The sequence below is a fragment of the Lissotriton helveticus genome, chromosome 4_2 (assembly GCF_964261635.1).
Source record: "Lissotriton helveticus chromosome 4_2, aLisHel1.1, whole genome shotgun sequence".
Taxonomy (NCBI): Eukaryota; Metazoa; Chordata; class Amphibia; order Caudata; family Salamandridae; genus Lissotriton; species Lissotriton helveticus.
Genome location: NC_136064.1, coordinates 65097612 through 65121846, shown reverse-complemented (window position 1 = coordinate 65121846; position 24235 = coordinate 65097612). Strand labels below are relative to the sequence as shown.

Here is a 24235-nt window from a genome sequence, read left to right as displayed (position 1 = left end):
AGAAAGAAAAAAAACATATTGCAAACAAAAGTGGGGTTAAGCTCTGTTTCCACATCCTGTCTAAATAAATAAATGGTTACGCATGCGAGGGCTCCTGGGACTGCCCTGATCTTCCTTAAAAGTTTTGAATGTATTCCAAAAGTAGTCCTGCATCTACAGAAGTGTCTGACTTGTACCGCGCATGCGCGGTGAATTTGGCCTCGAGTCTGCAAGGCTGCGAGGGGCTGTCACCAGCGTGTGTGCCACAAATAGTCGAGGCACATAGCAGCCGCATAGCAGAGTCCAAACTGGAGCCAGCCTGCCTGGGCTCCCCCCCACCCGCACACCGCCCCCCCCCCTTCACTCAAACACTCCTTCAAAGGGGCTCACATGTGTACTGTCTGAGGTGTGAAGGGGGCCGCTTCTAGGGCAGCTGATAAGATTCACTGTCAACACGAGGAAAGTGAGAGGGGTGGCCCCTTCACAAGCATTCCTGCCCCCCTTCACACTCAGCCAGGGCCGGCACAGGGCTGACACAACACGGGCAGGCCCAGCTGAGAGGGTGAAACAGCCCCCCCAGGTAAACAGCCTTGTTTACCCACCAGCCACGAGGGGCTTTGAAGCAGGGACGGTGTCTGCAGCTTTTCACAGGCCGGAAGTAGGCGAGGAGCCCCTCCCCATCAGGCCCCCACCGCACACCTTTATCATCCTTTTTTATTTTTTTTATTTTTTTATTTTAAAAGTTTAATATAGCGCTAGCTTGACCCGTAGGTATCAGAGCGCTTTACAATCATACTGTAAAACACAGAAGGAAATTGCATTACATAGTAGGCAGGCAGCAAGGAAGCAAACCAGTGATACTAAAAAATACAGCATGAAAAATAAGTAAACCCATGAGTGTGCACTTGCGTCTTGATGTAACGGGTCTGGACCACGTGACCCGGGTCCACAGGGTATCCTCCTGACCTTTCACCTGTGCAGGACCACGCCTCAGACCAGGGTACATTGGCAAGGCTGGGCAGTGGCCTAGCATGTCAGAGAGACTTCCTCAAGGGCTGCAAGGAAAATAGAAATGCGAAGGCCTGGCGTTTACCAGATGGCTCATGGCCCCAGGGCCCCAGTCCTTGTCTTTTTCAAACCATTGCTTCCTGGGGCTTCAGTCCAAGTGGTTCACTTGGTGTGAATCAAGACTACAACTCCCAGAATGCATGAAGATAGTAAAGCCGGACTGAAAAATGTGTATCTGATGACAGGGGGGGGGGGGGTCTATCAACCATCAATGAGAGTGAGCGAAGCTTGCAGCTCTCTCCAGGGGTTCCCCAACCTGCACCCCCTCGCAGAGGTATCTAGACAGCTGCAGCTCCAGACACCCACCCCATCCATCTGTCGCCAATGGCTGGAAAGAGCCCGCGTCCAGGTCAACGTCACAAAGTGCCTAGACTGAGGGTACCCTTGGATGAAGGAAAGAAGTTAAATGTCGTATACTTGTAAAGCGCACAGCTGCCCCAGCAAAGGGGCGTCCCGGCGCTGTATACCGCTGGGGAACCCGTCCTGGCTATCCCTGTGGGATGGTCCCTACTGGGAATCCCCAAGGTGGAGCCAGGCATCCCCAACGTTGATGGGGCCGTTGTGGAGATTAGGCAAGCTAATGCCCAGAGTTGCCGAGTGGGACCCCAGGTTAGAGTAGGCACCGAGGCGAGAATTGTCGAGTCCACTGACCCTGGTCCACGACCCTGCCGCGTCGGGAATTGAACCCTGGTCCCGGGCTGACTTCTGCTCCCGGGTCTGCCGCCTCTAACCAGTGAGCCACACAGTTGGGTCTGAAAGGTGTCCATCATGATGCTGAGAGGTTTGACTCCACGGGGGTTGAGGCAACGAGGACCGCACTTACCCTACTGCGGGGATAGTTAAAAACTAATTTTGGTTCACAGAACCAGAAGTTCAACTCCCCATATCAGTTAAGGAACACTTAACTCATCAATTAATACAAAATGGTTCAGCGCATAACATTGCATGAATCAAGTAATTTTACATCCAGTAAGAGTTCAGCAAAAGCACTTTGGATAGTGTGACGCAAATTGCAACTTTTTTCAATACAAGACATCAATCGGACATATTCGGTGTATAATCCTTTATTCTTTTATCATCTTCTTCATAATCAATTAAGAACCATAGTCAACGTGTTTCATCCTCTGTGACTTCTTCAGGGCTCTCAGTAAAATTCTTCTCAATTTGGCTAGACGGTACGATTCTGTTAGTCCACAATGTGATATAAGGCGCCTTATATCACATTGTGGAACCCTGTGCGTGGAGAAACTGGGAATTCTGTCCTTGAACATTAGGACGCCACCAATTGGAGTGGAACGTTCATTCTGAATATTGCAGATGATGACATCTTTCACATCTTTTTAAATTCCGGTTTTATGACAAACAACCATGCGGACGCACCTCATTTTGAGAGGATAAAAAACAGTGATACATACGACCATAGATAGAGGAATTAACAGAATCGTACCGTCTAGCCAAATTGAGAGGAATTTTACTGAGAGCCCTGAAGAAGTCCAGAGGACGAAACGCGTTGGCTACGGTTCTTAATTATGAAGAAGATAAAAGAATCAAGGATTATAAACCAAATATATCCGATTCATGTTTTGTATTAAAAAATATGTAATTTGCTATCCTAAGAGCTTTTGCTGAACTCTTACTTGATGTAAAATTACTTGATTCATACAATGTTCACTGCTGAACCATCGTGTATTGAATGATGCTGAGTTGTGTGTGAGTGCCCATATCAGTGGCAGAGCCAGGGACATTAAGGTTCTTTCGTAATCCTATATTGCAATGCGTATTAGGACTACGCAAAGCTTTGTTAATATTGCAAACTAATGTCATGTCAATAAAGCATTATTGAAATGAACTGAGGTATATAGAGGTGAATGAACGCATCAGACAAAGTGTGTGAGATGGACCAAAAGGGAGAGAAACCAAGGGAGAAAGACGGGCACAAGAAACAGTGGGTGGAAAACAGAAGGAGGAGGGCACGGACTTCTATTGACGAAAATGCCATTGGTAGCGGAAGTGGAAACACCCACTCTATGACCGTAATGACATCACAGGAAGTGATCCCATATGACCTTTCACCTTGAAATGAGGTTACATGACCTTAATCCTAAAGCCATGACCTTAAATGACTAATTGAACTATTAATATAACTACACAGCACATAAGCCGCAACATCCTCTCTGAAAATGACTGGGCATAATACCTTCCCTGAACTGAAGCGAGCGAGCAAAGCAAGCAAGCCTCACCTCTTCTAGGGGGTTCAGGTGAGTTCTTCCGCTCAGAATTTTTTTTTTAAATAGGTTCTCATATTTTAATTTAAAGCACAGTTTACACATATACTTGCTGAAAACCCATAGGCTTCGAAGACACACCTTTATTGTGTACCACGCCAATGAAACCTGATGCTCACCAGTTGACCTAATTTTTTCCCAAGATGTACTATGGGTGCAACCTTATGTCAAATAATCATCTGCAATGTGCCAGGGTCAGCATTTCGTCATGGGTGACCCCCAGGCTACAAAATGACATACTACGCCAGTGGTAGAATGTTGCCATTATTGCCGTCCATGTATCACAGGTGAAACATGTCTGAGAAAAGTACCTTCCGTATAGCAGGACAAGGACAGATTAGCAAGCATAAAACCACAATCTCACCCACTTGCTCTTACACTGACTCACTCAATATCATTCTCCCTTACACTCACTCATTTATTCATTTTCACTTACTTGCACACACATTCACTCTCACTCAATCTTGCACTAACTCTTACTCTCACTCACTTGAGTTCAATCACTCACACATTCATGACTCATATTTTTTTATTCACTCACACTTGCACTCACTCATTCGCAATCCCCCTTTTCCCCTCACTCTGATTCACTCAATCATTTACACTCATATTCACTCTCACTCTCACTTACACTCACTCTTACTCATTCTCACTCACTCTGACTTCTCACCCTCACTTACGTTATGTTATACTCATTTATTAGGCGCACAGATGCTCCAGCAACTGACACTTCCTAACAGTCCTCACACACATTTTATTCCTTCATTCTGATTCACCTACTCTCTCACTTGAAGTCATTCTTACTCTCACTCATACTCAATCTCAGTCAGTATGTGTAACTGACTCTCGCTCATGTTGACTCACACTCACATGCTCACATACAAATGCCCTCACACTCTCTTATACAAACGCACCCTCTCCCACAAGTATGCACACAACGAGTGAAGTGGTGTGGCTCACTGGTTAGAGGCGGCAGACCCGTAAGCAGAGGACGGCCCGGGACCAGGGTTCGATTCCCGACGCGGCAGGGTCGTGGACCAGGGTCAGCTGGCTCGATAATTCTCGCCTCGATGCCTACTCCAGTCAGGGACCACACTCGGCAACTCTGGGCATTAGCTTGCCTCATCTTCACAACGGCCCCCCAGACCGCCGGGGATGCTTGGTTGCACCTTAGAGATACCCATTAGGGACCATCTCTCAGGGTGAGCCAGGACGGGTTCCCCAGCGGTCGAAGCGCGGAGATACTCCTCCGGGAGTTGATTCTAGCGCTATATAAACCCACAATTAAATTAAATTAAATATATTTAAAAGTATTTTCCTCTCATCAGTAAAGGTCTCCTTCTAGTTCCTGGCGCTCCATTTTTTATTACACTAAATAATACAATATTATTAACTGCCACGGTAATAAAAAAATGGACAGAAAACAAGCAGGATGGAGGCCAGTGGTCGCAAAGACAGTGCCAGGGATTGCATGGGGCAAGTCAGGGGTCGCAGCTGCGACCCCTGGACGATGTGTATGGAGGAGGGGAGGGAACAGGAATTGAAGAGAGAGAAAGAGAAGGGGAGGGGCTTGTTCTGCGTCTCTACCCACATCTGCAACGGATTTCCCGCTTCCTGCCCTGGGAGCACCTCGGCATTTCTCCGGCTCAGAGAGGGGAGGGAGGGGGTTGGGCAGAGACTGTTTCGCTGCCAAGTGTATTACAGAAAATACAACGCTCCGTCAAAATCCCCCAAAATTCGGCCTGGTCGAATGAGAAACCCTGTTTCTTCCGACTGCCAAAAACGCGTACGAATAAACAGCATCAAGCTGGGCCTGAACAGCAAATAACCACCCACTTGAAATGTGGTAATATACAGCGCCCACCGCACAATGGATCGTTTCTGGGCGCTGCAAAATTGGTGCTTTATTACCCAAGTCAATCCTTTTCAGCTGAGATTTGGTTCAAGTTCGATTTTTTAATCAATGGAGCGTCCCCGTTTGTAGGTTTGGGAAAAAAGGAGTATGCCAGACCATCTCAAATGAAAGGATGCCAACTGCAGAAAGAAAGAATGTGCCGATTTGATGTAATTATCCGGGCTCCCAGCCCCACAATGAGGCAGCGTGACAAATGTTCTATTATTGTTACAGTAAACTTGGCAGATACATTGTGCGTGGTTCAACCTTGAAGACCAGAATACAAAATAGTTCCCAAAAATGGTCCCACTTCCGCGAAAATGTGGGAGTTTTGGATATGATTTCCCGCCACTTCAAGGAGTGTCTGAGCACAGAATGTGTGTGCACGTGCGTTTCCAGTTACCCCAGAGCCCACTCGCAGTCTGAGGGGGTGCACAAGTTGCACCTAAAAGTTGTGTGTTTTGGGGTGGGGGGGTTCATTGCTCTCTCAGTTCCTGAGGATCTGATATTAGAATTGTAGGTGCTGCATTGAACAACCATTAGCAAAGCTTAAAACCCAAACTGAATTGAATAAAAGTCAAAATAAAGAAAACAGGCAATCAGTAAAAGGATGTAATTCAAAAAGCAAAAAACCTTCTACCTCTAGAAAAATACAAATCTCCCTAGCATCAAAGGCAGCCAGGTCTCTAGTCATGCTCATAAAAGACAACCCAATAACAGCCTCACAATTTAGAGAAATGCAACAGTTTCCCGACATTGTTCGACAACGACCTTGCTAAAATAAAAGCAGAATTTAACTCGGTTAGGGATTTAGACCCAGTCGTAATTCAAAAACATCCTAACGCCTGGAATTCAATCTAGAAACTGCAACTAGAAGGCCTAACAAAAGTCATCAAAGCACACGCCTTCCCTCCTACTTCAGAGACCTTATGCCTGCGATATAATCAACTCTCACTTACAATTGTTCACACCAACCAGGTGTGATCTAACTGATGCACCCCTGTCGCGAGGAATATATCAAAATAATCAAAAACTAGGCCAGGTCCAACTGAGCTCAAAGAAACTCAAAGCCAACCAGACATCATGGACGGTTTTACACCTATCCAAGACCTCCCATGGCTGAGTAAAGCAATGGAGAAATGTGTGGAAATAAGATTGAACCACTTCCGTAAATGAAAATTCCTAACTAGCCTCTTCACAATCAAGCATCCGAGAGGGGCTCAGCCTTGAAACAGCCGTGATGTAGGTATGGACGCCATCCATCGCATCCTGGTGACGGTGAAGTCAGCCTCCTGCTACAACCGGACTTGTCGGCAGCCTTCAACGCAGTGGACCACGGCCAGCTACTTAAAACCCTGGAATGAAGGACGGGCCTTGGAGACCGGAGGAGGCATCGCCATCATCCACAAGAACACGATCCGCATCACGACCAACACCGACGACTCCCTCGCACCCGCCGAGCACCTGCACTTCCAGGTCCACATCAACCCCAAGACCACCCTCAGAGGCACCCTCATCTACAGACCCCCGGGACCACGCACACAATTCAGCGAGGACATCGCCGACTTCATCAGCCCACACGCCCTCCTCTCCGCTGACTACATCCTCCTCGGGGACCTCAACTTCCACCTGGAGAACAACAACGACCGTAACACCACCACCCTGCTGGACAACCTCGCCAACCTGGGACTCAAGCAGCTGGTGACCACCCCCACCCACTACGCCGGACACACACTCAACCCCGTCTTCTCATCCAGCAAGGACATCACCTTCAGCCACGCCACCGGACTCCACTGGACGGACCACAGCTGCGTCCACTTCAGCTTCAGAAGGACCACGATCCACCACCACCAGCAACAGGTTACACGCAGAAACTGGAACAGGATCTCAGCCGACCAGCTCGCGACTTCCCTGAGCAAGAACCCACCCACCAGCGCAACGAACCCCAGCCAAGCGGCCAACAACCTCACGCAGTGGATCAGCGACTGCGCAGACGACCTCGCCCCCCTGAGGACCCCCCCCAGCAGACCCGGCAGCAAGAAAGCCCCACGGTTCACCGACAAACTCAAGAGCTCCAAGAAAAACTGCCGAGACCTCGAGAGAACCTGGCGCAGAGATCCAACACCGGACAACTTGACAGCCCTCAAGCTCGCCACCCGAAAAGACCACCAACTCATCCGCGCCACCAAGAAAACTGCTTTCAAGGAACGACTGGACTACAACGCACACAACAGCAAGGAACTCTTCAACATCATTAAAGAGCTCTCCAACCCCAACGCCGGAAACAACGACATCACCCCTTCGCAAGACCTCTGCAACTCCCTCGCCTCCTACTTCCACAACAAGATCGCGGACATACACAACAGCTTCAGCACTCAACCAACGCACGCCATGACCGAACCACCGCCCCCCACCACCACCCTCCGCGCCTGGACCCCGATCAGCACCGAAAACACCGTCTGCACGATGAACTCCATCCACTCCGGATCTCCGACCGACCCCTGCCCCCACCACGTCTTCAACAAGGCCGACGCTGTCATCGCACCCCACCTGCGGGACATCATCAACACCTCCTTCGACACCGCTACCTTCCCGGAGAGCTGGAAGCACGCCGAACTCAGCGCTCTTCTCAAGAAGCCATCAGCCGACCCCACCGACCTCAAGAACTACCGCCCCATCTCGCTGCTCCCGTTCCCTGCAAAAGTCATCGAGAAGACCGTCAACAAGCAGCTGGCCGCCTTCCTCGAGACGAACGGATCCCTCGACCTCTCGCAGTCTGGATTCCGGGCCAACCACAGCACCGAGACCGCCCTGATCGCAGCCACCGATGACATCCGAGCACTGCTCGACAACGGAGAAACAGCAGCCCTCATCCTCCTAGACCTCTCCGCGGCCTTCGACACTGTCTGCCACCGTACACTAGTACAGCGTCTCAGCAACGTCGGAATCCAGGAGAAGGCACTGGAGTGGATCACCTCCTTCCTCGCCGGAAGGACACAGAGAGGCCGCATCCCCCCGTTCAGATCTGAAGCCACCGAAGTCATCTGCGGCGTACCTCAAGGCTCCTCGCTCAGCCCTACCCTCTTCAACGTCTACATGAGCCCCCTCGCAGCCATCGCACGCCAGCACAACCTCAACATCATCTCCTGCGCCGATGACACCCAGCTGATCCTCTCCCTCACCAACGACCCCGCCACCGCCAGAGCCAACCTTCACGAAGGGATGAAAGAGGTAGCCGAATGGATGAAGAACAGCCGCCTGAAACTGAACTCGGACAAGACAGAAGTCCTCATCCTGGGATCCTCACCTTCCGCCTGGAACGACTCCTGGTGGCCCCCCGCCCTAGGCAGCGCACCCAAACCAACAGACCACGCACGCAACCTGGGATTCATCCTGGACTCCTCCCTCTCCATGACCAGACAAGTCAACGCCGTCTCCTCGTCGTGCTTCAACATCCTGCGCATGCTACCTAAGATCTTCCGGTGGATCCCCACCGAGACCAGGAAGACGGTCACCCAGGCCCTCGTCACCAGCCGCCTGGACTACGGCAACTCCCTCTACGCCGGAACCACCGCCAAACTCCAGAAGAGACTCCAGCGGATCCAGAACGCCTCAGCACGACTCATCCTGGACATCCCCCGTCGCAGCCACATCTCCGGACACCTGAGAGACCTGCACTGGCTCCCGGTCAACAAGAGAATCACCTTCCGTCTCCTCACCCACGCACACAAAGCCCTACACAACCAAGGCCCAGGGTACCTCAACAGTCGCCTCAACTTCTACGCTCCCAAACGCCAGCTCCGATCGACCGGCCACGCCCTCGCTGCCGTCCCCCGCATCCGAAGAGCCGCCACAGGGGGACGGTCCTTCTCCTACCTCGCCGCCAAGACATGGAACTCCCTCCCGACCCACCTCCGCCTGACCCAGGACCACCTCGCCTTCAGGAAGCAACTCAAGACCTGGCTGTTCGAGCAGTAGCGGACCCCCCTCCCCTAGCGCCTTGAGACCCTCTGGGTGAGTAGTGCGCTATATAAATGCTTTGATTGATTGATTGATTGAGACTCTGTGCTCAACTGGTTCAAGTCCTTCTTAAAAGGCAAAGCACAATTAATAAACGAGGAAATCCCTCATCCTCTCCGAATCAAGCGAGGTGTGGAGTTCCACACGGTGGACCCTTTTTGAACTCCACAAGTTATTCTCACCATTTTATTCATTTTGTATGTCGTACCTTTAGAAGCTTTGCTCAATACCCATGTTAAGATCCACCAATATGCAGATGATACACAGTTACACCTAAAACTGGCATGGATCAATGATCCTTTCACTTTACAGATAAGTCTAAGAAAATTACACCATTAAATGGAATCAAACTGATTAAAACCAAACTAAAAAAAACACGATTTCTTCTAATCCAGAAAAGACAACCACATCAACAATCATTAATTACACAAGAAATCTCCGATTCGCTCCATCCCCCATTCACTATTGACTGTTTCTATCTAGGATTGACACTTTTCTCTTTATCTACTTATCAGTTAAAACTGACTCTAAAATTGGCCTCATGGAACCTAAGCTTTGATTTAGATAAAGAGGCCCTTACTGCAAAAAGGGGTCCGTTACCAGTCATTAATCATTACCAAATTAGGATTTCTCAACCTTATGTTTCCTGTAATCTTCCCCATGGGGTTCGTTGTTTTTTGTTTCTCCTGAGGCAGGACCTACTCCCTTTAAATAATTTGTTATCAAAATGGTATGGCTCATCAGTGATGTGTAATTTTTGCAACAAATTTAAACAGGATGTTAAACATGTGTTATCTGTTTGTCCGGCCTTAAAACAACACCGCCTCAAATGGTTGAGACCTATTTGTTTAAGACTAAATATCTTTTCCGCTTCTGCTTTTCTGGATGCTATCTGTAATCCGCCAAATGAGAGGTTTTGCTGTATAATTTGTAACTTTTTAAAAAGTTTTTTGGATATATATTAGATTTGTTTTTTGTAAATTGTTGATAATGCTTCAAATATCAATGTTGGATGATTTTATGTGGACCTCTGTCAGGAGTTCCAAAACATAAATAAAATAAATTAAACTAGAAACTAAACTATCTAGGATTCCTCATGCCAAGAAATTGATGCAGTCTGCAAATCTACACCTCAAATAATGAAAGAAATCAAAGCATGAACTGTCCCACAAACAACTGAGAACTGCAGGGCATGCTCTGGTTATATCCGGGGTAGATCCAGGCGATGCAATCCTGGCTGCTCGACCTGCATCTAAACCGTTGTCTCCAAAAGCCACTCTTCATGCCACAGCATCACTCATCTCGGAGAAAAGAAGATTCCACCAGATCTCCCCAATCCTAAGAGATCTCAACTGGCTCTCCCTTGCGGCCATGATACAGAGTAAAACCTGCTGTGTCACTTACATAAATCTGAGACTAAGTAATTTCAAAAGTTTGTTGCATGGATATTTGATCTCACTGGAATTTAAATTAACAAGACATTAGTTTGAGAGGAATCACTTCCTATCATTCTCAATAATTGACACACACATACACACACACACACACAAAGTCGTTTATTTCAGATCAAAAAGATATTTAAATCAACTTTTATTGCCTATACACATAAAAACATGGTCGATTCAGCACATCAGACCAGTTCCAACATCTGTTTTCCTTCGAAGGGAGTATGTGTATGTGACTTAAAAAAACAACAGTAAATGGCATGTGCCTGATATTAAGTGTGACACATTCTATGTTACTGAGGTTGCTAAACACGTTTATTCAGTGAAAAATGTACACGAGCACACGTTACATATGCAGAGATCACCGTATTCACTACCATGTGAGCTAAGGCATTGGCTTCCGTCTCCTTCCTGCTCCTTTGGGGTGTTCTAACATAAATTATGGGAGTTGTTCTAATTGGCCGTTACAATTTAGATAGGTACCCCACGTCCAAAGCTCACACATGCTCTCAAAATGCATAACAGTAGAAACCTTGAGCAGTATTCCATCTTTCAAAAGTGTCAAAGTTTAGGGAACCAGACTGCAGATGTCATGTTTTTGCTTTCAGCGTTGTCTGGTTACACAAAGACAGGTGGGGCTGAGAATTGCTGAACAAATGCCCAGTCAGTCAGACAGTATCTTTAATAGACTGGTACTGTGTGTATCTTATCGTGAAGAAGGTCAGGGTTAAGCCATGAGACCGAAACATTAACTACCTCTACTGCATTGAGCCGGCAGTGCACCGTAAACACCAAATTTTACCAGCAAATGCAGTTAGACAGAAGAAAATGGACAGCTCTTGATTGGTCTTATGTCACGATGCTGTTCCACAAGTGGTACCAAGAGCTGTATCCATCCAAACTCCTCAAGCCACCCCATGACGAGCTGGATAGATGTTGTAAATAGGATGGTGATAGATGACAGGATACTTTCAGTTGATTACATGTAGATTTATTGTAGGACACAGCTGAGTACAAAACCTCGCCAGCTGACCAGACCATCAACTGACACTGATAGAACACTCAGGTACCAGTTAGAACACTCACAGGTATTCTGGGAGACTGATAAGGTGAAAACACTAAGGAAGGGCTAATGACTACTGTCAGCCATATTACAAGAAGAATCAATATACAATAGACTAAAGGAAGCAACTGCCTCCAAGTTACAGTCTGCTGAATGCACGCGCCTCCCAGGGCACTAAGGGCAGTGTTAAGGGTATTCTGCAGACACCCCATATAAACACTCTTATATAATGCAGAGGCATATAAACTTAGCTCTGGATTTCCCTCGAGTGAGGCCCGCCTGACACTGGAGATGAGGCTGCTTTAAGCCAGCTATGCTCTCCCCATTCTGCATCCTTTGAAGCTGGGAGATGCTCAGCTAAGTCCCATCCAGATATAGAGCCCTGCAGGGACAGAATGTGGAAATGACAACAATGCCCATCAGAATAGCTCTCAGCATGTGGTCCAGGTGAAACAGGATATGTGTCTGGATGTAGGCAAGCTGAGCGCTCATTGGACAGGAGGTTATCCAGGATAATCCAGAGATGTTTAACTCCAGTGAGCTCGGTGGCCCTACCTACAAAAATAGCCGGCAGAGGGGCAATGATACATGAGTGAATGAATCACTGAGTTAACTTAGCACTCGCTACCTGCAGCCAGGTCTCTAGGCGCTGGTATCACTTCACAGCGCTTTCTGGAGAGAGGTGCGCCATGAGTCCAGATTTAAAGATGGAGTAGGAATGAATGAATATAAAATGGTCTGGATAGATGGACGGTCCTCATTCAGTCTGGCTGGGGTTCCAAACAGAAAGAGTTCAGTTCAGGGTACATTAAACTGTGGGCAGCTGTGGGCTGCTGTTGCCCAAAGTACCACAGCACCTGCCGAAGGGTAGTGTGAATTGGCTGACAATAATCCGGGTATAATCGGCATAGATAGCCCATACCCAGAGGTCAATTCAAGGAAGGCAGAGGATGGACCCTTGGAGATCCTCACACACAACTTCTGGAAAGTTGGACCTCAACAACCGCATCAACTTCTACGCTCCCAAACGCCACCTCCGATCAGCCAGTCACGCCCTCGCCGCCGTCCCCCGCATCCGAAGATCGACAACAGGAGGAAGGTCCTTCTCCCACCTGGCCGCCAAGACCTGGAACTCCCTCCCGACCGACCTGCGCCTGACCCAAGACCACCTTTCCTTCAGGAAGAAGCTCAAGACCTGGCTTTTCGAGCAGTAGCAGCACCCCCCCAAGCGCCTTGAGACCCTCCGGGTAAGTAGTGCGCTATATAAATGTCCATGATTGATTGATTGATTGAGGAGGCCCATCTTTCTTTCAATCGACCAATCAAGGATTTATAAAGCGCTGCATATCACCCATGAGGGTCTCAAGGTGCTAGAGTTCAGTGATATCACTCAATTATTGAGCAGGTAACCTGTTCAATGAAGTTCCTTTCAACCCTGCTACCAACTCGAGGCACTCAACTGGTAGGTGGTGGTCGACTGTTTCAAATGCCACAGAGGTCCCCGTAAGAGCCGAAGATCCAGACCCCCTTCATCAATCTTTTCTAAGAGAGAGTGCACAAAGTCCATGGGCGCAGATTATTGTCGTAACCCCGATGATATCACGACTAATTGGGAGAAGACCCTGGCCAAGGTAGTCCTGCAGTCTGGGGACTTACTCCAGGACATCTCTGAGCCTGCTGACCGGCCACTGGTCTGTAGACGCCAGGAATGGGAGGTCCAGCTTTGGCTTTGGTTGGCTGTTGAGTCAATGGGGCGTATTTGAAGGAGGAGGCAACCTGGGTGTGTACTCACAAACTGAAGGAAATGACAGGCGGAAAGATGCTGGGGGAAATGTCAGACTCTTGGGTTGGCCAGAAAAGGTTGGTGGTCAGCATCCTACTTCGAGGTCCTTCTCACAGGGGGGGGCCTCTGGTCAAAGGTACCGGGCGCTGCTATGGGGAAGGGTCCCCTCCCTTACCGAGAGTTGTTGACTTTTTGTGGATATGTATGGCAATCTGGCGCCCTCCACAGCCCATTTCTGGTGGTGCAGTAAGGCAGCTGCCACATTGCTCCCACCATGCCTTGCTGTCACTATGATATAAAACCACCATTAATGTAAAATATTTTCGCCTGAAAAATCGAAAGGTGCAAGATTCATCCAAAGGTACCAAGGGAAGGGGGAGCTCTATCAATTCAGGATTTTATCAACTGATTTAAAGATATTTTTGTGGAAGATATTTTATCCTTAATAGCAAGATCACGACATATCTTAAGGTGAGTTTTATAAATCGTTGAAAAATGAATGATACTCATGTTATTGACTTTGGAAGGATGAAAGGCTGGTACGACTATTCCATGGTTCTGGCCTGTGCCCTGCTTCTTACATGGAGATCTACCAGAGGCTGCATGAAACCCACTGAGCTATCGTCACAGCTGGCATGGTTCTGTGATTCACAGCAGGTCATAGGTCGACTCACAGGAGAGGTATATGCCCACACGCAGTGCCACCTGCCCCACTAGAGAGCAAAAGAGGGGCAGGTGTTCACTTGCACTGCAGGAAGGGAAGTTTGGGAGCGAAATAAATATTACGGAATAGTAAGGAGTTGAAAATATAAATATATGCATGTTTTAAGAGAGAAAGAACGTAGAAATGTAAGACGTTTTCAATAAAAGTCAAATATAATCGAATCTGAGCACGGAGAATATAGAAACATAACGAGACAATACAGACAGTGTGACTAAAGCTAAACATTGTGTGATATTTGGCATATCACTTAATAGCGTGCCTAAAAACATGTGTACGGCCTGGTTCTCGTGTAAAGCGCTCCGACGCTCTTGTTCACGCTATATCAAAAAGCTGCAAAATAGGATGTTGAAACACATTAGGCACATAAGGAGATAACAGATAAAGGGAATTCGCAGAACGGGCACCTGTTTCTGCATTTGTCACCCCGAGTTGGACGGGTATGCTCAGACGTGCTCTCCATGCCACTGGAGTCAAGCTATCCTGGCTGATGAGGGCTGAAAGCCCGAAACTGGTCCTAGGATGCTTGTTTCCAGTCCAGGGAGGACCTGTTCTTGAAGTTCGGGCTGGACTGTTCCCATTGAACGCAGGGTGAAGACTGATTTGCATATGGCTGGGTCCAAACTGGAATGGCACCAAGATCTCTGTACTGGGGTGAATGTATGACATTGTTCTGCATTCTATCCATCAATTGTTCTTTTTGCTTGCAGTCAGAAGCAGGCACAATAATAGACTGAGGCGGAACAGAACAGACACACATGTAGAAGCAGGAGCCATTCAGTAGTCAGAAACAGACAAGAAGGAAGACAGACATTCAGATCCCCGCACAGCCATGAAGGCCTAGGAGCAGTCAGACGGTGAGCTTCTGGCAGTCTGGGCAAGGCAGGCAGACACGGGCCAAGAACTAGGTGCAAGCTGTAAACCCCCTGCTGCAGCCGGCTTGCAATCAGAAGCAGGCACAGAGACTGATGCCGAACAGAGCAGGCACACAGGTAGATACAGCCAGGCGCCATTAGGTAGCCAGAAGCAGGCATGAAGGAAGTCAAATCAAGCATGGGAGAAGTTGCAGGTGAATCACAGGTACAGGCCGCTGCAGGCAGACAGATGCAGGCACTCAGCCAGTCACAGACACGTGCGCCTCCGTGAAGGCCTAGGAGCAGTCAGACGAGGGGCTTCTGGCAGTCTGGTGCAGGCAGACACAGACCCTGGAACAGACGCCAGCTGTGCGCACCCCGCCGCAGCCGGCGTGAGGTAACCACGTATTTTCTAGGAATGCCCCAGAAATGTTGTAATTACGTCTGGCCTGTGGGTCCCCTCCGGTCAGCAGAAGGCAGGCAGGATGGGGTCCGGTTTCACGAGGCAGGCCCCTCCCCCGTGCGTGCGCCCCAAGGGAGTCAGCGTGCACTTCCGGCAGGAAACAATGACACCTTGAACCCCAGCCCGGGGCAACAGCTCCCCGTCGGTAACGGGGTTAGCCTTCCACCCCTTCACCAAATGTCCAATTCTTGAGCTACTAATGCCGATTTGGTTTCAGGAAGCGAGATATAGCGCTCTGCGTTTTAATAGTGGGGCATTAGGGCGCTTCTCGAGAGAACAGCGCCTCACACATTCGGTTGCTTTAACGCACAAGGCGCTTCAGGGGTTTGCTCAGAATCACAGGATGTTGCGCAGAAGCCCATATAGAACCTGGCTGACCAGTATCAAAGTGGGCAGCTCCAGCCCTAGACTCTCCTCTCCTCCTCTAATGGCCCAAGATCACACAATTTCGTCAAGTCGGGATCATGAGATTAGAACTCGGTTTCCAAAACGTACATCTACCACACGGGGCGCTACATGGCACGTTCTCCACGTGCAAACAGTTATGTGTACGAAAGAAGGAATGGATGGAGTAGTAACAGGACACAAACCTCAAGGAAAACAGTGTCGGGCTAGTTATTATTTGCAATGCATTAATGACGTGACGGGAAGTGGCGTCACAAGAAGAGGTGCCATGTCCTTAAAATAATCCGTATTTAAGAGGTTTTTGGCCAACTTTACAGAAACAACAATTTAACAATCACAAATAAATAATAGAAAATGGAAATTTCTGGTTTTATTTTTTTTCTTTATAAATCACTCTATTTTTTTCCACAACTCAAAAATGCAGCTGGGGTTTTAAATGGGTGAAAGTGATAATATTTTTTAGACAGATATGTGGAGCTCGTAAATGTCACTTTTTAGAACTGCTTTAGCGACTAAACAAAATGTGCTGGGTGCATTTTTTAAAACTTTACATTTAGTGTTCTTAAAACGAATTGCAAAGCAAACCTCTCCTCCTCGGGGAAAGGGGATCGGAGACCTCTTTCTAAAAATAGTGGGGGGGGGAGACTCAGTCCACCCAGACTCGAGCCTGACTACAAAAGAGGCAGCAGCCGGACCCACCTTTTGGCGTTGAGACATCCGCTCAACAGAGAAGACAATGGCTCCCACGGAGGAAGGGGAAGGGGGAGGAAAGGCATGGCCTGTGCACATAACCTGCACTTTGTACTCGTCTCGTAATGCACCGGGAACAGCCCCGCCCACCGCCCCGGAGGACTTGTGCACAGGGCCGTCCTGTCTTTAATCGGTGCTTTCAATGGAAATGTACAAGCGCTGGTGCTCGCTGCCCAGAGGACTCGTTTGCTCCTGAGAAGTGCCGATTCTCTTCTATTAAATGTACTGAAGCAGTGCCGAGAAGTGCAGGTACTCTCCATTTCAAATAGAAGAAGTGCAGGTACTCAGTCCCGGACAGTACCTGCCCATTTAAAGCACTGGCTGGTACTCTCCCGTTAAATGTATTGCTGCAGTGCTGAGAAGTACAGGTACTCTTCTATTAAATGTACTGAAGCAGTGCTGAGAAGTGCAGGTACTCTCCATTCCAAATTCAAGAAGTGCAGGTACTCAGTCCCGGACAGTACCTGCCCATTTCAAGCACTGGCTGGTACTCTCCCATTAAAGTGCAGGACCTCGTCATATCAAATTGAAGAAGTGCAGGCACTCCGTACCAGACAGCACCTGCCCATGTAAAGCAGTGTCTGTAATGCATACAAACTTCACACCCTACTCTGTGCGAGGCCAAGATGTGTTTACAGTACATGTACAGGCCGCAGTGCTGCAATGGACGTCGCACAGAATGCACTGGACAGAGGCTGTAATAACCTTTGAACTTTGTGTGTAGTACCTTCAGGCCATACGTTGCATGCAGAAGGCACAGCCCTTGGGCGTAGGGCTTCATGGCCAGTGTGAGTGTGCGTGCGCCATATGTGCCGTCATATGTCATAACATGCCATGGGCACAACCACAGTCCGCATCACACACAGGCAAACCACATACATCCAAGATGCACTGGTGAGGTCATCGGTGAGCTCACAGAGAAGAGTTACGATGGAATTGTCGTCAGTGATGTCATTGGTGATGTAATCTATCAGGACTGGAAGTTTTCGAGTGGCCTCCGACTTCATTGTGAGTTCAGTGCAGTTTGACAGAAGTGCAAATCACATGAAGTGCTGGGGCTCAAGTGCAAACTCAGCGCCTTGGGCCCTAGTGCCAAAACAGAGAGCAATATCCACTTCTCACTGATATTTTACAAAGCAGCCACCAAAGCTCGCGCCCACGTGGAAGGCACGTGTGAAATCACAGATGTAGCAGCTGTATGAGGAGATTCTGCCACTGAAGAAACAAGAAACAGACGAGTGAGCAGCAGCATTCTACCAGAAAAGCTAGACCTGAAATCTTCTCTTGTATCCAAAGGTCAAAACACTCAAGCTGCTGGCACAGATCCAACAAGGGCCACAAACCCAGCAACAAAGGAAAACCCACACTCAACGATGACTGGATAAAGAGCAGCAACTACACCCAACAGTCACCACCAACAGAACTGTGAAAAGAAACCCAACAGCTTTTATTAACCCAAGTGATAAACTCCTCAATGACAGCTAACCCACCAAGCATAGTAAGAAAGACCATCAGCATGACTGCCAAGGCAAACCTAGACGCAACACGAGAACAAGCCTTGGCTGAAGAACAAACAATTGCAAACCAAACAGCACCCACATATCAAACACAGACCAGAGCCAAACAGGGATCAACAGCACAGGTGTGCATGCTAACCTACAAAACATAGTAACAAAGACAACCAGCACAGCTGCCAATGCAAACCTAGAAGCAACACAAGAACAATCCTCAACTGAAGAACCAACAACTGCAAACCAAACAGCATCCACGTATCAAACACAGACCAGAACCCACAAAGTGATCCCCAGCACACGTGCAACTGCTAACCCACCAAAGAAAGGAACATAGACCCCCAGCACAGCTGCCAATGCAAACCAAGAAGCAACACGAGAACAAGCCTTAGCTGAAGAAGCAACAACTGCAAACCTAACAGCATCCACATATCACAGACCAGAACCAAACAGGGATCACCAGCACAGATGTGACTGCTTACCCACCAAACATAGTAACAAAGACCCCCAGCACAGCTGGCAATGCAAACCAAGAAGCAACACAAGAATAAGTCCTGGCTGAAGAGAACCAACAACTGCAAACCTAACAGCCTACACACATCAAATACGGGCCAGAACCCACACAGGGATCACCAGCATACGTGTGACTGCTAACCCACCACAGAAAGGAACACAGAGCACCAGCACAACTGCCAATGCAAACCAAGAAGCAACATGAGAACAAGCTTTGACTGAAGAGAACCAACAACTGCAAACCAAATAGCATCCACATATCAAGCACAGACCAGAGCCAAACAGTGATCCCCAGCACAGATATGTAAGCTAACCTACCAGAGACAGGAGCATAGACCACCAGCACAGCTGCCAATGCAAACCTGGAAGCAACATGAGAACAAGCCTTGACTGAAGAGAACCAACAACTGCAAACCAAACAGCACCCACATATCAAACACAAACCAGAGCCAAACAGTGATCCCCAACACATGTGTGACTGCTAACATACCAGAGAAAGGAACATACCCCACCAGCACAGCTGCCAATGCAAACCTAGAAGCAACATGAAAACAAGCCATGACTGAAGAGAACCAACAACTGCAAACCAAACAGCAGCCACATATCAAGCACAAACCAGAGCTCAAACAGTGATCCCCAGCACAGGTGTGACTGCTAACCCACCAAACATGGGAACAAGGCCACCAGCACAACTGCCAATGCAAACCTGGAAACAACACGAGAACAAGTCCTGGCTGAAGAGAACCAACAACTGCAAACCTAACAGCATCCACATTCTAAACACAAACCAGAACCCAAGTGATCCCCAGCACAGGTGGGACTGCTAACCTACGAGAGAAAGGAACATACCCCACCAGCACAGCTGCCCATGCAAACCTGGAAACAACATGAAAACAAGCCTTGACTGAAGAGAACCAACAACTGCAAACCAAACAGCATTCACATTCTAAACACAAACCAGAACCCAACAGTGATCCCAGCACAGGTATGTATGCTAACCTGCCAGAGAAAGGAACATGCCCCACCAGTACAGCTGCCAAGGCAAACCTGAAAGCAACACGAGAACAAGTCCTCGCTGAAGAGAACCAACAACTGCAAACCAAACAGCAGCCACATAACAATCAAAAACCAGAGCCCAAACAGTGATCCCAGCACAGGTGTGACTGCTAACCTACGAGAGAAAGGAACATACCCCACCAGCACAGCTGCCAATGCAAACCTGGAAGCAACATGAGAACAAGTCCTAGCTGAAGAGAACCAACAACTGCAAACCAAACAGCACCCACATATCAAACACAGACCAGAACCCACACAGTGATCCCCAGCACAGGTGTGACTGCTAACCCACCAAACATAGGAACAAGGCCACCAGCACAGCTGCCAATGCAAACCTGGAAGCAACATGAGAACAAGCCTAAGCTGAAGAACCAACAACTGCAAACCAAACACCATCCACATATCAAACACAGACCAGAGCCAAACAGTGATCCTGGCACAGGTGTGACTGCTAACCTACCAGAGACAGGAGCATAGACCACCAGCACAGCTGCCAATGCAAACCAAGAAGCAACATGAGAACAAGCCTTGACTGAAGAGAACCAACAACTGCAAACCAAACAGCACCCACATATCAAACACAAACCAGAGCCAAACAGTGATCCCCAACACAGGTGTGACTGCTAACATACCAGAGAAAGGAACATACCCCACCAGCACAGCTGCCAATGCAAACCTAGAAGCAACATGAAAACAAGCCTTGTCTGAAGAGAACCAACAACTGCAAACCAAACAGCACCCACATATCAAACACAAACCAGAGCCAAACAGTGATCCCCAACACAGGTGTGACTGCAAATCCACCAATAACTGTCGAGAGAGCAATCAATCCAGCAGTGACTGCACAGCAAACAACAATGGCAACGAAATTAAAACAAGACAGCATACCACAAGATGGGGCAAATTCAGCAGCAACAAACCGAGCTGCAATAAAAGAGACGCAGCTGCAACTAGAAGGCAAATAACGATACAAAGTCAACTTAAACGACAACCGAAGGTGCCAATGCAAGAGCCACCCCGATATCGCAAAAATACCTAAAACCCTATGCTGGAAATTCCGTAGCTAATGTAACCACGTAAGTTATCCTTCGGCCTTCGGGAAAGAGGCCGTGGCACAGGAGATGTTTGGCCAGGCACTCGCCGTCCTGTAGACTTTTGAAATAATGTCCATTTCGAGGCGAGGAACAGGTAGAAACGGGCATTTTCTTCATCTTTAAAACCCCAAAACTGGCAGCGACCCTTAATTCGGAATTGCACCACAGTGTAGAAGCACCCCACAGGGTGGCACGTCAGAAGCCTCACCCAGGGGCAGAGGAGAGGGCGCACTCCTCACACAAACCTCTCATTCAGTCACATTAGTATAATATATGCCCCAAATACCCCCTGCCCATTTGCACCTCCTGAGGATTTTCACCGGTCCTCAGTGCACGAGTGGAATAAGGATAAAACTGCCCCCTCCCCTCCCCCATCCGAGGACTCACTCTTCCATCACAGCGTCCTGCAGGGGAAGGGGGTCTAATTCCAGAAACGTGGCGACAGCCTAGTGCTTTAATTAGAGTCAATTGTAACCAAGCAGAAAGTTCCGTTTCCAGGCGCCTCACAGCGCCCAGAAGCCATTATACTCACAGCGCAGCACTATTATCTTAATTTAAAATGCAACATAAATCCTATGGTTTTAAAGCCTCTATTAATACAAGAACAGGTAAGAGCCATTTTTGCGTTTTCAAGGTGAGTGGAAAGTCACCTCCAGGCGCTACAAATGTTCCCCTGCACATTTGTTCATGTGCCCCGGGTCATGTGTGCACTCTCTAAACGCAGTGAATAAATTAACCGGCGCACTGATGAATGCATAAACTTAAAACAAACACAAATACAGATGTGAACTCACCATTTCTGATCTTTTTGTGCCTAAACCTGTGCATTGGAACACATGGGTGGGAGGCAGCTCCAGAGGGGGGTGAGTCCCCTGATGGGGGCGAGGGGCCACTCTCCCGGGCTCCGGCCCCAGGGAGGTCTGCGCGCCGATTCCAGGGAGCTCCAAATTTTGGGAGGGGGGAGCGACCGATCCCAGAAAGGGTGGGTTTACGCACAGATTCCAGGGAGGGTATGGCGTGGTGGTCGTCTCGTGGGTTCCAGGGAAGGTGGGGGTCTCAGCACCGGTTCCGAGGGGTAGAGGGGTCCCGGCACTGATCCCAGGTGGTCCCTCGAGCCGTCCAGGAAGGGGGAAGTTAATCCAAGTGGTCGCAGGGCGGATTCCACGCACGCAGGGTGGCCTCACGCAGAAGACCCTCAGTCCACGACCTCCGAGCGCACAAGACCTCCTCGAGTCAGAGCGCGCGCTGCCCCTCCCAGGCTCGCACGGGTGCGCGGGGCGGGTCACTCGCACTGCGCCCCCCACGCGTCCTCCCGTCCCGCAGCATGGCCCATCCGAGGGACCCCGGAGCAGTCAGTGTGTGTGAGGGGGAGGCTTCTGTGGCACAGGGCAGCAGCGCACCCAGTCCGGCTCCGGCGGCACATGCCCCCTCCAGGGCGGCTCCAGCTGCGGTGGGCGCAGAGAGAGGCCCCTCCCCGGGCGGAACACATGTCCCCTCCACAGCTGTGGGCTGTGGGGGAGGGGCCATAGGCTCTGACTGTACACTCTGTAAGTCTGTGTGTGAGCGCGCACTGCAGACATTCCATACCTCCCCGTGCCTCCGCGCTGGCCAGGACGGGAGCTAGCTCATAGACAGCTCAGAGGGTCAATGCGCCCGCTCCAGAGATCTGTGTGCAACGCACATTGGTTCTATAGGATTACTGGCTAGCTAACTCAAGTGCGTGTGTCTAACTTAAGTGCGCGTGGGCCTGAGGGGAAAAAATGGGTGACAGGGTGTGTGCAAAGCAACAACTTTAGGTAAAACAGCGCAGTGCGTTTAGGCGCCTGTTGCAGAGATCTGTGTGAAACGTAAACGTTACTGACACGGACGACTTCCTTTCGTGTGGAATGAAAATAATGTGGCCTTTAGTTGGGTATGAATTACGTCTAATTTTAAAGTTCCAATATAGAGCCATATGTATCAAGATACCCATTTGCGATTCTCAAATAGCGATTTTTAATAACGGACAGGGAGTGGGCGATCAGGTCCGGCGCAGGCGGGGAAAGAGGCCGAGTTGACCGTGACCCAGACCTAAATAGGTCATGGCCTCTGCCCCACGCCCCCACCGGACGTGCGTCACCCGCCCCCTGACCCGGAAGTACTTCCCAGGATGGCTGCCCATAGGGCAGCCTCCTGGGACCTAAGAACCAATGGCGGCGCGGTGTGGGCCGGGGGGCCGGGCCCTAAAGGCGGGCTCGTCTAGCCTCGCCCTTGGTAGGGGAGGGGAGGGGGCAGTTTTATCCTTATTCCACTCGTGCACTGAGGACCGGTGAAAATCCTCAGGAGGTGACCTAAGAACCAATGGCGGCGCGGTGTGGGCCGGGGGGCCGGGCCCTAAAGGCGGGCTCGTCTAGCCTCGCCCTTGGTAGGGGAGGGGAGGGGGCAGTTTTATCCTTATTCCACTCGTGCACTGAGGACCGGTGAAAATCCTCAGGAGGTGCAAATGGGCAGGGGGTATTTGGGGCATATATTACATGGGTTTGGACCAGGTGGAGGTCAATGTATGGTTGGAAAGTGTGAATGCCAAAGCATGTGGGTCGCAAAACAATAGACAGCCCTTTCGGACATCCCAGGGGGGACCTGGGGAGAAGCGGGGGACATGTTGGCAATTTAACAGGAAGGTGTGCACCTGGCCGCCGGACAAGTGCAAGTTCAAGCACGCATGCTCCTTTTGCGGGCACCCCTCACATCCCGAATTCAAGTGCATTAAAAAATCCAAGGAACGGGGAGGGGGGGGCAAAGAGGTTAAGCCCTCCCAGCCATAAGCTGCCCACCCCGGTGGACATTGGGAAACTGGTTTTTTGGCTGAATCAGTATCCAGACCGGTCAGCAGCCAAACTCTTGTACTCAGGGTTCTCAGAGGGGTTTCGCATTCCAGCACTTGGGGTCCCCCCGGTTCAGTTTTGCAATAATCTTTTATCTGCAAGGGCGATGCCTGCGGTGGTTGAGTTGAAGGTAAGGAAGGAGCTTAGTGCGGGGCGTGTAGCGGGCCCGTTCGGGGCCCCCCCGCTTCCAGGCTTTGTCTGCTCACCTCTAGGGGTAGTACCGAAGAAGGAACCGGGGCAATTCAGGATGATCCATAACTTATCTGCCCCCAAGGGAGAGTCTGTGAACGATGCTATCGACCCAACTTTGTGTTCAGTATCTTACTCGTCCTTCGACGTAGCTTTGAATAAAGTGAGGTCACTAGGGCCTGGCGCCATCATGGCCAAGACAGACATAGAATCCGCTTTTCGCCTGTTGCCTGTTCACCCGGAGGATTATCACCTGTTGGGATTCCAACTGAACCAAC

General features: G+C 49.4%; 1 protein-coding gene across 3 annotated transcripts in view; it reads right to left on the bottom strand.

The window, feature by feature from the left end:
• The window catches only part of STARD8 (StAR related lipid transfer domain containing 8), a 635411-nt gene that overhangs the window by 114521 nt on the left and 496655 nt on the right, over window positions 1–24235 (bottom strand). The window contains exon 1 of one of the 3 annotated variants that reach the window (XM_078640146.1): window positions 21699–21797. The exons of the other annotated variants lie outside the window; for them this stretch is intronic. Coding sequence (XP_078496272.1) covers window positions 21699–21732 — 34 coding nt within the window. The 5' untranslated portion in view covers window positions 21733–21797. Of the gene's footprint in view, window positions 1–21698; window positions 21798–24235 lie in introns of those variants that run through there. 3 annotated transcript variants of the gene reach the window in all.